This window comes from Crinia signifera, chromosome 4 (genome assembly GCF_055691185.1).
Source record: "Crinia signifera chromosome 4, ASM5569118v1, whole genome shotgun sequence".
Lineage (NCBI taxonomy): Eukaryota > Metazoa > Chordata > Amphibia > Anura > Myobatrachidae > Crinia > Crinia signifera.
The window spans coordinates 323981138-323995299 of NC_139220.1; the positions used below are offsets into that span (position 1 = coordinate 323981138).

General features: G+C 48.8%; 1 protein-coding gene across 1 annotated transcript; it reads left to right on the top strand.

Moving 5' to 3' along the window:
• Positions 1-392: 392 nt before the first annotated feature.
• LOC146075977 (vitelline membrane outer layer protein 1-like) lies at positions 393-9203 on the top strand. Its single transcript, XM_083185724.1, has 3 exons — positions 393-599; positions 3861-3970; positions 8767-9203. The coding sequence occupies exons 1-3, from the start codon at positions 435-437 to the stop codon at positions 9059-9061; spliced, it is 570 nt and encodes a 189-aa protein (XP_083041850.1). The 5' UTR covers positions 393-434; the 3' UTR covers positions 9062-9203.
• Positions 9204-14162: the final 4959 nt, after the last annotated feature.

A 14162-nucleotide genomic window follows, 5' to 3' on the forward strand; every position in this document is an offset into this window, starting at 1 on the left:
CCTAAGGCGTGCATGATATTGTTCTAGGTACCCCGATACCCAGAAGCAAAGGATTTATGTAGCGGAACCTGTTGTACAACCCTAGTTACAGTTTTGTAGTCATATAAGAAAATTCTCAAAGAGAATTAAAGGTTGGATGAACCCCACAAATCAGACTAATAACAGAAATGAGGGTAGCAATGCCAGGCATCTATAGAGCTATAAGTCACAGTTTCCAGCTGATTCCATCTAACAATAGGTCAGTTTGGCACAAACTCCACCAAAATTCTGACCTTTGCTCAGCAACAGTAATCAAATGTAAAATAAACGCCAGTTATCTCCCAGCACGGTGTGCTGTTATTTATCTTGGACCACAGCCTACCAGCCAGCCCATAAATAGTTCCCTCAGAGCTCTGCTTCTGGTCTTCTCCTGGTCTTCTCCGTTCCTAATCACAATGGCGCACATCGCGTCGGCGCTCATCCTCCTGTCTCTCCTCCCGGTTGGGTTCGGCCAGTTGGCCTATAATTACATCACCACTGATAATGGTGCGAAATGGGGCGCATGGGGACCGGTTGAGAGGTGTCCGAATGGTTATAAAGTGAAATCTTTCTCTCTGAAGGTAAGTCACTGAGCTACATCCATGTTGTTGGGAAGACCAGGAGGAGATGTTGAGGGAATGGGGCAGAAGAAGGGAAATCCATCAACGGAGAGAACTAAATGACTAGAATAGCTGGAATTAAGAACGGTCATAAGACCTATCACATGTAATGTTCTCTATTTTATTTAAATTACTACCAGGCCAGAGCAGGTAGACCGCCACTTACCCTCGTATCGGTCATCTTGCCCCAGCATCAGGTGTAAGATGGCGGGGCTGGTGGAGTCATGGTCACACATTGAGGGGTCAAAGATTGGAGTTCTATTGAATATGGGATGTTGCTACGGGCTGTATTTAACGCCTTCTAGAAGATAATAACTAGACTCTGATTGGTTGCCCATAGCAACATACCATATTCAATAGGACTACAATGTTAGAATTTTACACCTGAGGTGGGTAGTTTTTGTCTAATGGGCACACCGGCCACTGACATTCATCGCCAGCTTGTCGGGGTGAGTGATCGCAGTGGGTGGATGTGTTTGCCGATAGAAGGCGTGGCGGTTTTCCCAGTTGCGCATGTGCAGTGAACGGCTTCCCCTTTGTTTCTTCATTCCTGGGAAGTGGTTTTGCGCGGCCGGATGCATGATGGATTCCTCCAGATCAGAGCTGTTATCCATCTTATTGCAGGATAAATCGGGAACAGACTCATTCTTGTCATTAGCACAGTACCAAGGACCAGCCTCTGTCTTTCTTTCCAAAAGTGTCTCTCCATCTCCAGCCAATCCCCTTCTGTCTCTCCAGCCTCCTTCTGTCTCTCCAGCCAGCGTCTCTATATTTTGCCAGCTCTGGCAGCCCATAGACACGTATCTTCTCCTGTGTCTTCTGGTTGTGGCTGTCTTATTCGTGATATCTAGAAGAACTGATGTTGTGGTGAAGGCAAAAGGTAGTCACACTATATATACAGTATTAGTTTGAGTTAGATTTCTCTTCTGTATGCGATTTTTTAACAGAAATGCATACAAATGCATTGAAATTAGTATCAAACCTGTTCAATGGCCCCCAAATGTCATTTTTCAGGCTGTACCACCCCCACTATCAACGCGAACCCGAAGCGTGGCGAGCGCAGCGAGCCCGCGAGGGGCGGCGGTACACGTCCTACGACCTTTTCATACCCCCACTATCCACTAGGGCGTGGAGTTGAGAATAGAAAGTGTGTTGAGCACAGCGAGCCACCGAGCCCGAAGCATGTCAAGCGCAGCGAGCCCCGCGAGGGGCGGCGGTACGCGTCCTCCGACCTTTTCATACCTCCACTATCCACTAGGGCGTGGAGTTGAGAATAGAAAGTGTGTTGAGCACAGCGAGCCACCGAGCCCGAAGCATGTCAAGCGCAGCGAGCCCCGCGAGGGGACGTGGACACCTGTGAAGCCCGCGAGGGGACGCGTATACCTGTGAAGGTATCCGTGTCCCCTTACGGGGCTCGCTGCGCTCGCCACGCTTCGGGCTCAGTGGCTCGCTGCGCTCACCACACTTTCTATTCTCAACTCCACGCCGACGTGGATAGTGGGGGTATGAAAAGGTCGTAGGACGCGTAGCGACGCCCCTCGCGGGCTCGCTGCGCTCGCCACGCTTCGGGTTCGCGTTGATAGTGAGGGTGGTACAGCCTCAAAAATGACATTTGGGGGCCATTGAACATGTTTGATACTAATTTCAATGCATTTGGATGCATTTCAGTTAAAAATCGCATGCGATGCGATCGCATGCGATGCGATCGCATGCGATTTTTTGCTATGCGATGGACATCGTGGGAGCTGTGATTGTACACAAGTACCGACGTCCTTCCCAACATTGTCCTGCCCTGCACAGTACTGCATACGGTACCGACGTCCCTCCCAACATTGTCCTGCCCTGCACAGTACTGTATACGGTACCGACGTCCCTCCCAACATTGTCCTGCCCTGCACAGTACTGTATACGGTACCGACGTCCCTCCCAACATTGTCCTGCCCTGCACAGTACTGTATACGGTACCGACGTCCCTCCCAACATTGCCCTGCCCTGCACAGTACTGTGTATGGTACCGAAGTCCCTCCCAACATTGTCCTGCCCTGCACAGTACTGTGTACGGTATAGACGTCCCTCCCAACATTGCCCTGCCCTGCACAGTACTGTGTACGGTATAGACGTCCCTCCCAACATTGCCCTGCCCTGCACAGTACTGTGTACGGTATAGACGTCCCTCCCAACATTGCCCTGCCCTGCACAGTACTGTGTACGGTATAGACGTCCCTCCCAACATTGTCCTGCCCTGCACAGTACTGTGTACGGTATAGACGTCCCTCCCAACATTGCCCTGCCCTGCACAGTACTGTATATGGTATATACATACCTAACAACATTGTCCTGCCCTGCACAGTACTGTGTACGGTATATACATACCTCCCAAAATTGTCCTGCCCTGCACAGTACTGTATACGGTATAGACGTCCCTCCCAACATTGTCCTGCCCTGCACAGTACTGTATACAGTATATACATCCCTCTTAACATTGTCCTGCCCTGCACAGTACTATATATGGTATATACATACCTCCCAACATTGTCCTGCCCCAATCTAGGACTCCCACATTCCTCGCGGCTCATGTTCGTGAAAAGGGTAATTTCCTTTGGGTAATAGGGGCGTGGCTTCGCAGGAATGCCTGTTATCGTGAACCCTGGCACCTCATTTTGACCTGATCTGGGGGGCACGGACAGCACTCCATGACCCGCTGGTCATGCCTGTAGCCCCTTTGCCTTCCTGCATAGAAGCCACTCAGCAGTGCTGCGATGAGCAGGGGAGGGGGGTTGGGGGGACGCCCAACTGACCCCACACCACGGGACACTGCTAGCCAGAGATTTCATCACACGCCCTCCATAAAAAACCACCTGGTTACCTGACACTCCCAGGAAATGTCCAGTGACCAGCCTCAAACGCCGGCTTCCTGTCAATCAACTTGCGAACGGTATGAGATTAAAACAGAAGCTGGATTTTATCGTTGGATGGCCTTGTGCATGCACCCTATAATCGCGTGCGCAATGTATCGATAGTCGGCCAGCCTGCAAATTCGCAGCCCAGCGATCAGGGCTGAATAACCCCCAAAGTACCAGCCAGAAAGCCCCCACCTGCCATTTTTCAAACATGCCCTATGACATGACAGTTAGGGGCTTATTGGTTGGTCCTTTATCTCTCTTCAATGCACGTACACACACCTGTATTTTGTTTGTTAATGCATCGCATTTTATTTATTAGGTGGAGGCGGATCAGGGGCCGGGCGACAATACGGCTGTGAATGGAATCCGATTACTTTGCTATAGCCCGGACGATGTGAATCGCATAGCTGTGCAGTCCTCCGTGTCCCAGTAAGTGAGCAGCCGGATCATATTTATGGTCAAGCTTACAGTGTCACCTGCGCAGCACCTAGGAGGCAGAAACACGCCTGCACTTGGCCAGACACCCCCAGCATTTCCTCAGGCGCGGTCACCATTTTTGCGGGCGTGTTTGCGAGTGCCTTGTAAATAGAAAAATTTGCAGGGTACACCTTGTAACTAGGGAAGCCAATCTTGGGGCAATTTTTCAATTCCTGTACTAATAAATGTTCCATTCGGGATTCCTCGGGATCCTGGGATTGGCATCCCTAAAAATAACACACACCGGCCGGGAGTGGGGCAGCCAGCAGTGGTGCGGAGGTGCCTGGTGCCTCCGGGTGGGTGGTGGCAGCAGCAGGATCTGATTGGCTGGTTGTTTATCACTCTCCATTTTATCACTTTTGAAGCTTAGTGCAGCTGGCCCATACTTGCTGCTGCAAAAGAGCGGTAAATATAATTCCAAACACCCCAGTTGTGACACTGCGCGGACATGTCTGACTAACAGACTGCTAATTATCTACTAATATGGACTGATCATAGGTTCCATTTCTCCATTCATGCATTCATAACAATAAGTACTCAGGGGCAGATTTATTAAGCTCAGTGAAGTGATAAACTGTCTGGTTTTTATCACCGACCAATCAGCTCTTACCTGTCATTCATCAAACCAAGCCTGTAGCTTCACAGGTAGGAGCTGATTGGTCGGTGATAAAAACCAGACAGTTTATCACTTCACCGAGTTTAATAAATCTACCCCTAAAACAGTTACACAGAGACATTCGTGCTGCCTATCCCATTGAACAGTGGATTATTTCTCTCTTCATATCCTGACTAGTGGAATTTTTATGTTGTTTTATATCTTTTCTGTAGGATGAATTTTCCTATTTTTTATGATTTTTGTACAGTATGTCCTGTTTATCCATTTTTTTATTATTTAGAATTAAGTAATTCATGTTGTTTTAACTTATACAGCATCGCTGTGCGTGTGCTAAAACTGAAAAAAGAGGTCTGGTGATCAGTGCGCTACTATCTGCAGCTGGTACTGAGACTTGTCAGGTCTCGAAATGGATAAAAAGGAAAAAGAAGTGTACCAGCGCTGGCTGAGATTATTTTTATAGAAAATAATAATAATGATATAGTAGAACGGTATCCTTTACAGTATTTATTATCAATACTCCCTCATTATACCTACGTTTAACTAATAAAACTATAAACCATAGATGAGTATGACTGATCCATTATTAAAATGGCATAACCTGTATACTGTATATATACTTCCCTATCTATGCTACTTCCGGATCACGTGACCATTATGGATCACATGATTCAGAAATTTCGATATAACTGTTTTTAAATTATCCTTTTTACACTGATTATTATATGTATAAATTTTCTAACAATGAGTTAGTCAAATCTGCCTTCTGGTTAAAGGTTAAATTATTTATTTTTATGAACGGTATCCTAATTCCTATGCATATTGTACAGCTGCACCCAATCTGGTAATTACCATCAGGGTATTTAAACAGCCTAACAGGGTGACATACATATACCTGCTCCTGAAGAAGCTGGGTGTTTGACCCAGGGAAACGCGTTGAGCCACCCACTATTGGACATTCCCTCTTATCGCATCACCATTGGGCTTGATTTCAACCACAGCTGACCACACACCGTGCATCTGCACCACCCCATCCGGACTCATTATCCGAGGCAGCGACTGGATACTCCATTCTTCCTCCAGGTTTACCATCTTTCCCACCAGAGGAACCTAATTCTCCAACTGGACTCTGTGTTTTGGGACTGCCTTTGGCCACCTGGATATCTGCTGCTTTATGGGACTACCATCTGTGACGTCTGTGTGGTAATATATACACCAATGCCCACAATTTATTATGATGCTGATTGAATGTCCATTATTATGATTTTATTGTAACCCCCTGTTTTACCTATATATTACCTATTATTGGTACAGCTATTTTAGCATTTTTATTGATAATAAATACTGTAAAGGATACCGTTCTACTATATCATTATTATTATTTTCTATAAAAATAATCTCAGCCAGCGCTGGTACACTTCTTTTTCGTGTGCTAAAACTGTCTGTAAAGTTCCATTAATATAGATGAAACGAGGTTCCAGTGACCCCTACTGGTCTCTTAGCAGAATTGGTTGTGGTTCTTAGAAGGAAGAGATCCCAGACCTCAGCGCAGTATTCTATTCCTTGCATCGGTTGATATAACTCAGTCTATGGGAAGGAATTTTCTATAGCGTTATTTTTTAATAATTTGTTTTAATAATTTTGTTTATAAAAAGCAATTTCCATTATAGCGCAGTGTTTAGTGTTGTTGTTTCTTGCCTTCATCTTTATGTGGATTAGTAGCCACATCTCACTGCAGCAATAACATATTTTACACAAAGTGGCCTCTCGAGCGCACAGCCATCCGTCTTCGTGTGTTCCTTATGTGTAATGGCCATTATGGTGCAAGACATAATATGTAACAGGCGTTACAGCTTGCAGAATAATGTGTAACAAATATTACGGCATGTGGAATAATGTATAACGGGCATTACGGCATGTGGCACAATGTGTAATGGGCATAATGGTGTGTGGCAAAATGTGTAATGGGCATTACGACGTTTGCTATAATGTGTAATGGGCATAATGGTGTGTGGCAAAATGTATAATGGGCATTATGGCATGTGGTATAATGTGTAATGGGCATAATGGTGTGTGGCAAAATGTGTAATGGGCATTACGACGTTTGCTATAATGTGTAATGGGCATTACGGTGTGTTTTCTAATTTTTAATGGCAACCCGGTCTGGAACGTTTTAGCTGAGTAGGACCGGGATGTCTTAGCTCCGCCTCCCCTGCCCTTTGTCTCCACAATTCAAATAGTAATGTGCGTTAACTGGCGTGATGACATTACGTGGTGCGCACAGCCGAGCCAGCGCCCGCCCAGCTTTCTCTGCGCGGGCAGCGTAGTGGCTGTGTGCATCCTGCTGCTGTGTGCAAGTGCGACATGGGTGGCATGCCCCCACAGTGACAAAAAAGGAGTAGTGGCTTGCAGGAGCATCATCTCTGTTAAGTATTTGGATAAGGGAACACCCATTACCATATTTCTAGATTCGATAGTGATTGGAAGCATACTAAGCCGAATCTTATGGGCGGGGATGACTCAAAGCCCCGCCCCCAATCCACGCAAACACCGCAACTCGCAAGTCTGTGAGTAGGGGGTGGGGCTAAAATGACACGAAATGACGCGGACTCCTCTCTGCAGACCAGCGATTTGCGGTAAACGCTGGTAATACGATCAGCGGGGAAGGGGGTTGCAGGAGCTCTGGCCGGCAAACGGGAGACTTCCTAGCTAACTACTGCCTGAGGTTACTCCAGTGTTCAGTTTGTTCCAGTCTGTGTCTAAAGCTGCGTACACACAGGGCAATATTGCCCAGCAATCATATTGCTCAGTGTCCCATTTCCATCAGCGACCAGAGATGGTCACTGATGAAAATGACACACTGCCAGGAGAAGAGGCTGGGGATGTCGCTGCGACCATTTAGGGGGCTGAAAACGGGAGAGCGCACCCGATGATTTATCACTGGTGCACACTCCAATCGCTGGCTCAGCCATTACCAATATTATTTTCAGGTACCCCCATCCAGTCTGTAGTGTACCCCCAGGGTTACGAGCAGTGGCGGATTAAGGCAGGGGCAATAGGGGTGGTCGCCCCGGGCAGTGCCGGTGCAGGGCACCGTAGCGCCCCAGGCGGGGGGGAGCCCCGGTGCCCCGGAGCTCACCTGCTCCGGGGGGAGGGGGTGGTTAATGCGGTGCTCCGCTCCGTCAGGGGAGGGATTAATGCGGACGCCGGGGGGTTAATGCGGCCGCCGCTACGCTCCGTCGGTGGGGGTTTGATGGAGGGAGATGCAGTGTTTTGGTGGAGGGAGATGCGGGTGCGGGAGGGGGGGTGGGGGCGGTTAGAGCTCCACGGGGGTCACTGCGGGCTCCAGGGTGAGGGTAGGCTCACTCACCTGCTTCCTCCTGCTCTCCTCGGTGTCGGGACCCTTCCTCCTGCTGCTGCTGCTGCTCCTCCAGGCAGCTCATTACCGCCCTCCAATGGCCCCGGGCCCCCACACATCAGAGGGCCCCCACACTTACGGCACCGCTGCCAAATGATGCCGGGCAGCATCTGAGCAAGTGCTCAGACGCTGCCCAGGAGTTCCCGATCCCCAGCCTGCAGTCTGAAGCGGGTATAGGCAGTCCGACCTGCGCAGCGTGACCTCTGACCATCACGCTGCGCAGGCCGCACCGCCCATATCCACTCCAGAGTTATCCCGTCACAGCCCTCACTACCAGTCCTACTCCTGACTCCTGTTGCAGCTGCAGCCGCCCGCCCTCTGCCCTGCTCCCACTGATGTTTGCCTTGGGGGGGGGGGGCATCGTCGGCGTGATCTGTGGGGGCCCCCACAAATTTGTTGTCCAGGGCCCCCACAGACCTTAATCCAGCTCTGGTTACGAGTACCCCAATTTGGTAACCGCTGCTATAGAGCCATTCCCTTACCATTGCTTTGGCCCACTTTCTATCTTTAGAAGGTTTGATCATCTCACCATCATTACTGAGTCGTTGTTTAGTAAATTTGTTACTCTCTTCTACAAAGTATTTTATGGTTATTGATCTGATTATGAGCTTTTGAAAAACACAAAAAGAATTTGCAAGCAAAGCAAACTGTATCTTCGCATGAACCAGAAATGAGTCTTCTCGAGCGATGACCATCTTTGTCTTCTTATCTACACAGATGGGGAGTTTGGACCCCCCTACTGAAATGTAGCAGTGGTCACATTGAGTCATACCAATTAAAGGTGGAAGGATATCAAGATAAAGGAGATGACACAGCTGTCAATAGCCTCAAGGTTCATTGCTCCAATGGGGATAGGTTGGAGGGTGATGGAACTTCTTTGGGAGCATACGGTTCCTGGAGCAAGGATTGTGAGTTCGGAGTCTGTGGGATTCAAACCAAGGTGGAGCCGCCTCAGGGAGATGGAGACGACACCGCCCTTAATGACGTGAAGATGTTCTGCTGCGATGAATGATGATGAATTATCCCAGGCTCCTCAGTTCTGCATATCACAGACTGCTGGGAAATCTACGCTTGTGCCAATGAGGACAGAATGTGTTTCTGGGGTCTTCCAGAACTTCCAGGTTTCCAAAAATAAACAAAAGTCTCCACAATTACTATATGGTCATTTTATCCGACATTGTGCAATGGGAAATGTATAATCACTGTCCAATCCAGAGGGGATTTCAAATTAATAAGGTTCTAAACAAGACACCGATTTGGGGCCCCCTCCTTAAACAATAAATAGCACTATGGGCCTTAGTCTGGTTCATTCGCTTGGATGCGAAATCGCGCAGGGACCGATGTTTTGCATATGTGCATGTGCAGCAGCATTTCTGCGCACGTGAATACGCTGGGTGCGTGCAAACTCGGCGAGAAGTCTGGTCCCGAGTGCACGCTCCCACCCTTGTGAGTGGGGGGTTGAGAGGGGTGTGGGGTGCCGGGATGGGGCATTAGCATATGTGTACGCCCTGCATTTCATGGATGTTCCCATTAAAACGCTGGGCGCACATATGCGAATGCGGTCGTGACGCACGTGTGTGGGGGGGGGGGGGGCGGACAGCTGGATTCCCTGCATTTCTTCGCTCATATGTACGAATGGTCTGGGCTACCCTTACATATGCATCCACCTTCGCCATTATTCGATGGTTGGCGACCATGGAAAGATGGGGGAGGTTCCCACTGGCATGCGAATGGATGTTCAGGTAAAACATTCCATATCAAGCCTTGCGAACGAATTTGGCGTGTGAATGGGTGGCGCGTGATAATCATTCGCAAGCCGGGGTTTGGGTCATTCGCACGAATGCGTGCACGCATCTGAGCGAATGAACCAGAATTAGGGCCTATATATTGTTATAATGGCTGATAGACAATGTCTAGGACCACAGTCAATATGGCAACACTGTATGGTCAATGTACATATGGTCTACATGATGAAAAGGTGACACGCACAAAAGGCCAACGTGGTCGATAAGAATTTATGGGGATTTTGTATTTATTTTTACACATATTCAGACCTTATCAGCCTTGCAGACTGTGATTGTGGACAGTGATAAGTGGCAATCGCAGCGGTAGCAGAACGAGGAACCGGGCCTGAAGCATGGTGAGTGTAGCGAGCCATGCCAGGGTACGAGGGGCACTAATTAAGGGTTCACATGTGCAAATCGACACCAACAAATGTGAAAACCTCTTATATACCACACTCAGACTAAACACAACTAGGTCTCAGTGACTCTCACACATCCAACTAGGTGTTGTGTCTGCCGCCATCAACATAAACCATCACATTGTACTGTTACCCATCCAGTAGCACAAGACATCCCAAATGTTGCTGAAGTGTCTCTTCTACCTGAGGTACGGCATGGCTGAAGCCTCCATTGTATCAGGATTCCCGGAGTAAGAGGAGGTAACCACACTCGCTAGCTGTTGACTTTGCCATCTACTCCACATCCAACATTGAGTCAATAAGTCAGGACATCACATTCTACCCTTGTATCTGATGAGGAAGCCAAGGCCCTCATACGTCCCGTCCAACCTCCCAATTTAATTCAAACCCTTCCTGTCTCCTCCGCTACCCTTCTTCTGTCATCTTGCCTAAATCGTCAATCTCTCCCTCTCATCAGGCACTGTCCCCACTGACTTTAAGCATACTCTCGTTTATGGTATTCCTTAAAAAAACTAACCTTGGCCCTAACACTCTCTCCATTGACCAACCTATCTCTCCAACCTTTTAACGCCAAACTCCTTTAGTGTATGTCTTCAACTGCCTTTCCGGTTTTCTTTCCAACCACTCCCTGTTTGACCCATTCCAGACCAGCTTCCGTCCTCTCCACTCTACTGACACTGCCCTCATTACATTCTGCTTGCTGCCAAATCCAAGGGCATTTGACACTGTGGAGCAACCTCTCCTTCACTACCTTACCCTGCCTCATACTGCCCTCTCCTGGCTGTCCTCCTACCTCTCTGACTGCTCCATCTCCTTCTCCTCTCATGACTCCACTTCTCTTCCCTACTTCCACCAACTGTAGGTGTCCACCAAGGTTCTGTCCTTGGTCCTCTCCTTTTCTCTCTCTATGGGCAGTACTCAATGAAAAAAATTTGCCGTGCATGGCGAGAGATTTTTTCTCTCGCCATGCACTCGCCCTGTTCCGGAGGGCTCGCTGCCACTCCTGCTCCCTCTATTCATTGTGGTTAAGACTTGCCGCCACTCTCGGCGAGTCTTAACCCCTACAGCTCGTCCGCGACAGGGAGCTGGCAGGGAGCCGTGGGACGGTGGCAGTCAGGGAGATTAAAGTCTCCCTGGCTGCCCCAGAACATATGTGGAGGGGAGGTGGGCTCCCCGGGACCCAGGGAGCACAAGCTGCCCCCCCTATAGCCAGCGGGGGACCCAGTATTCACTGCACCCGATCGTGCATATGTAATGATCGGATGCAGTGAATATATGAATATCTAATGAGCTCCCGCCCCCTACTGGCTGCTCTGTGTAAAAAAAAAAAAAAAATTTTTTTTTTTTAATTAAATATATATTCATGTGCTACTGTATATGAATAAAAATAACATGCCCCTTCACAGAAAAAAAATCCTGATTTTTTGACACCAAAATAAAAAAAAAAAAAACCTTTTAGTTTAAAAGTTCACATTCCAGCTCTCCATGAAAAGATGGAGAATTGCTACACGAGAAACAGGGGAAAATCACTTAGAAAGACGGCGAATATTTCACATTGAATAGGGTTGCTCGCTTTTGGAGAGCAAAATGCTCCGTCCAAGGTGAAAAAAGCACAAATTCTCCATATAACAGGTCGAATTTTTCTCATTGAATACTGCCCTTAACGTCCTCTTTAGGGGCCAGATGTACTAAGCTTGAAAAGTGATAAAAAGGAGAGTGAGAAACCACCAACCAATAAGTTCCTGCCTGACATGTCACAAGGTATGTTTGAAAAATGACAGGTAGGAGCTGATTGGTTGGTGGTTTATTACTCTCCATTTTATCACTTTTCCAGGCTTTGTACATCTGGCCCTAGGTGAGCTCATATCACCCCTATCTACCGCTCCTCTCCTGTTCTCCTGATCTGCGAGCATACGCAGCCTAGCGAAAAGCTCTGAATCAGGCCCTTTATTTGTTAATTATTTTATTCCCCTTAATATGTGGTGGGGAGCAGATATAGTTATTGTAAACCGATGGCTGGCCACCATCGATGGTTACGACATGATGGAAATTGTTTCCACTGTCGCGCACTTTTTTAGATGACTCCGCTTATTAATTAGGTCCATTCAGCTGTGAAGATCTAGAAGTGGTGGGCATATTAGGTCGACACAAGCAATAGGTCGACATGAAAACTGTCAACACAGAAACAGGTTTATGTGTCTATGTCGACATGAGCACTATTTTGGTGTGCTGCGTTCCCTCGCTTGGGAATTACGTCGGTTTAAAAAAATCATGAAAAACTCGTGTTGACGTTCTGCTTGTGTTGACCTTTTATCAAGGTCAACCAAGACCATGTCAACCTTTTTCATCCTAGACACTGTCGACCAATTGACTGGATCCTGCTTATAGAATTATTATTTGTAGAGGAGTGTGGGCCTGATTCTGGTTACTGAGCTTACCGAGCACCAGAGACGCCGCCCATTACCCGTCTGAATGCCCGCCCCCTTCCCATGTGGGTTATGTGTAAGGAAGACACATTTCCCCACATGCCTCGGCTGCCGGAGAAAACATTAGATGGTCGCCACCGTCCAATGAATTCTCTTGGATTCGCTATAGATATCAGTGGGAAATGACTATTATTTGCGAGCATCGGGACAGAGACGCCCCCGGCACACATCGCCCCGCCCAGCGTTTTCATGGAGACGCCCCTTTGGAAATCTACAGAAGGTTAATCTGAACTGACTTTTATTTCCTTCGGTGTCGGGAGCGCTGATGTCCTGTGGTGTCAGCCGCCCACCCCCTGGCAGGCATTGGCCCTCCCGGCGTTTTCATGGGGCCACCCGATGTCCACCCCTGTCCGCTCCCTCTGGGTGTGAGGAAGGAGTGGGGTCTGGAGAACCTGTTTGTATATTTGTAGAGAGGTGGAGAGTCTGATGGGGAGGGGCTGAGAGTTCCAGATAATAGTGTTCCAAGCATAGCGAGGCCCCCGTTCCCGAAGCATGGAGAGGCCCCCGATCCCGAAGCATGGAGAGTGAAGCAAACCGTGAGAGGGTACACGTTACACTAATTGGGGCTCCATGCCGACATTGACACCAAAAAAATGAGAAAAATACATGCCTACCTTTTAATGTGATCAATGGTGATGGTTACAGCGCTTTAAACCTTTTGTATGTGGGGGCAGCTGAACTGAGTGGTCCGTGCTCAATAATAGTGTTAATCAAAAGTAGAGATGAGCGGGTCCGGATCCCCGAGATCCGACAGATCCGAATATCGGGGATCCGGGCCAGATCCGAGCCGGCTCGGGTGTTCCCGCCTGAATTCCGGACCAATAACGAGGCCGAACGTCATCATCGCGCTGTCGGATTCTCGCGGGAGCAGGATCTTATAAAAGACGCACGCGCGCCCGCCATCTTCACTCCAATCTTGGAGAGGGAAGAGGGTGGTTGGGAAGCTCCGTGTGCTCCATGCTGTGCTCTGTGCCATGTGCTCCGTGACCTGACCTGTGCCCTCACTGCCCTGTGCTGTGCTCCGTGCCATGTGCTCCGTGCTGTGCTGTGCTCCGTGACCTGCCCTCACTGCAGGGCCGGCGCCACCACTAGGCAAACCTAGGCATTTGCCTAGGGCGCCGGCCACTGGAGGGCGGAAAATGCCGCCCGGGTACCTGTCCTACCGGCGCTGTCTATTTCAATCTGGCGGCGGAGGCAGCGGGGGTCCCTGCAGTCTATTAAAAATCACGAGCGCTATCCGCCGGGCTATGCGGAAGCGCTTCTAGTGTGAAAACTCTGGCAGCACGGTGCACGCTGATCTCAGCCAATCAGCGTGCTGCCAGAGTTTTCACACTAGAAGCGCTTCCGCATAGCCCGGCGGATAGCGCTCGTGATTTTTAATAGACTGCAGGGACCCCCGCTGCCTCCGCCGCCAGATTGAAATA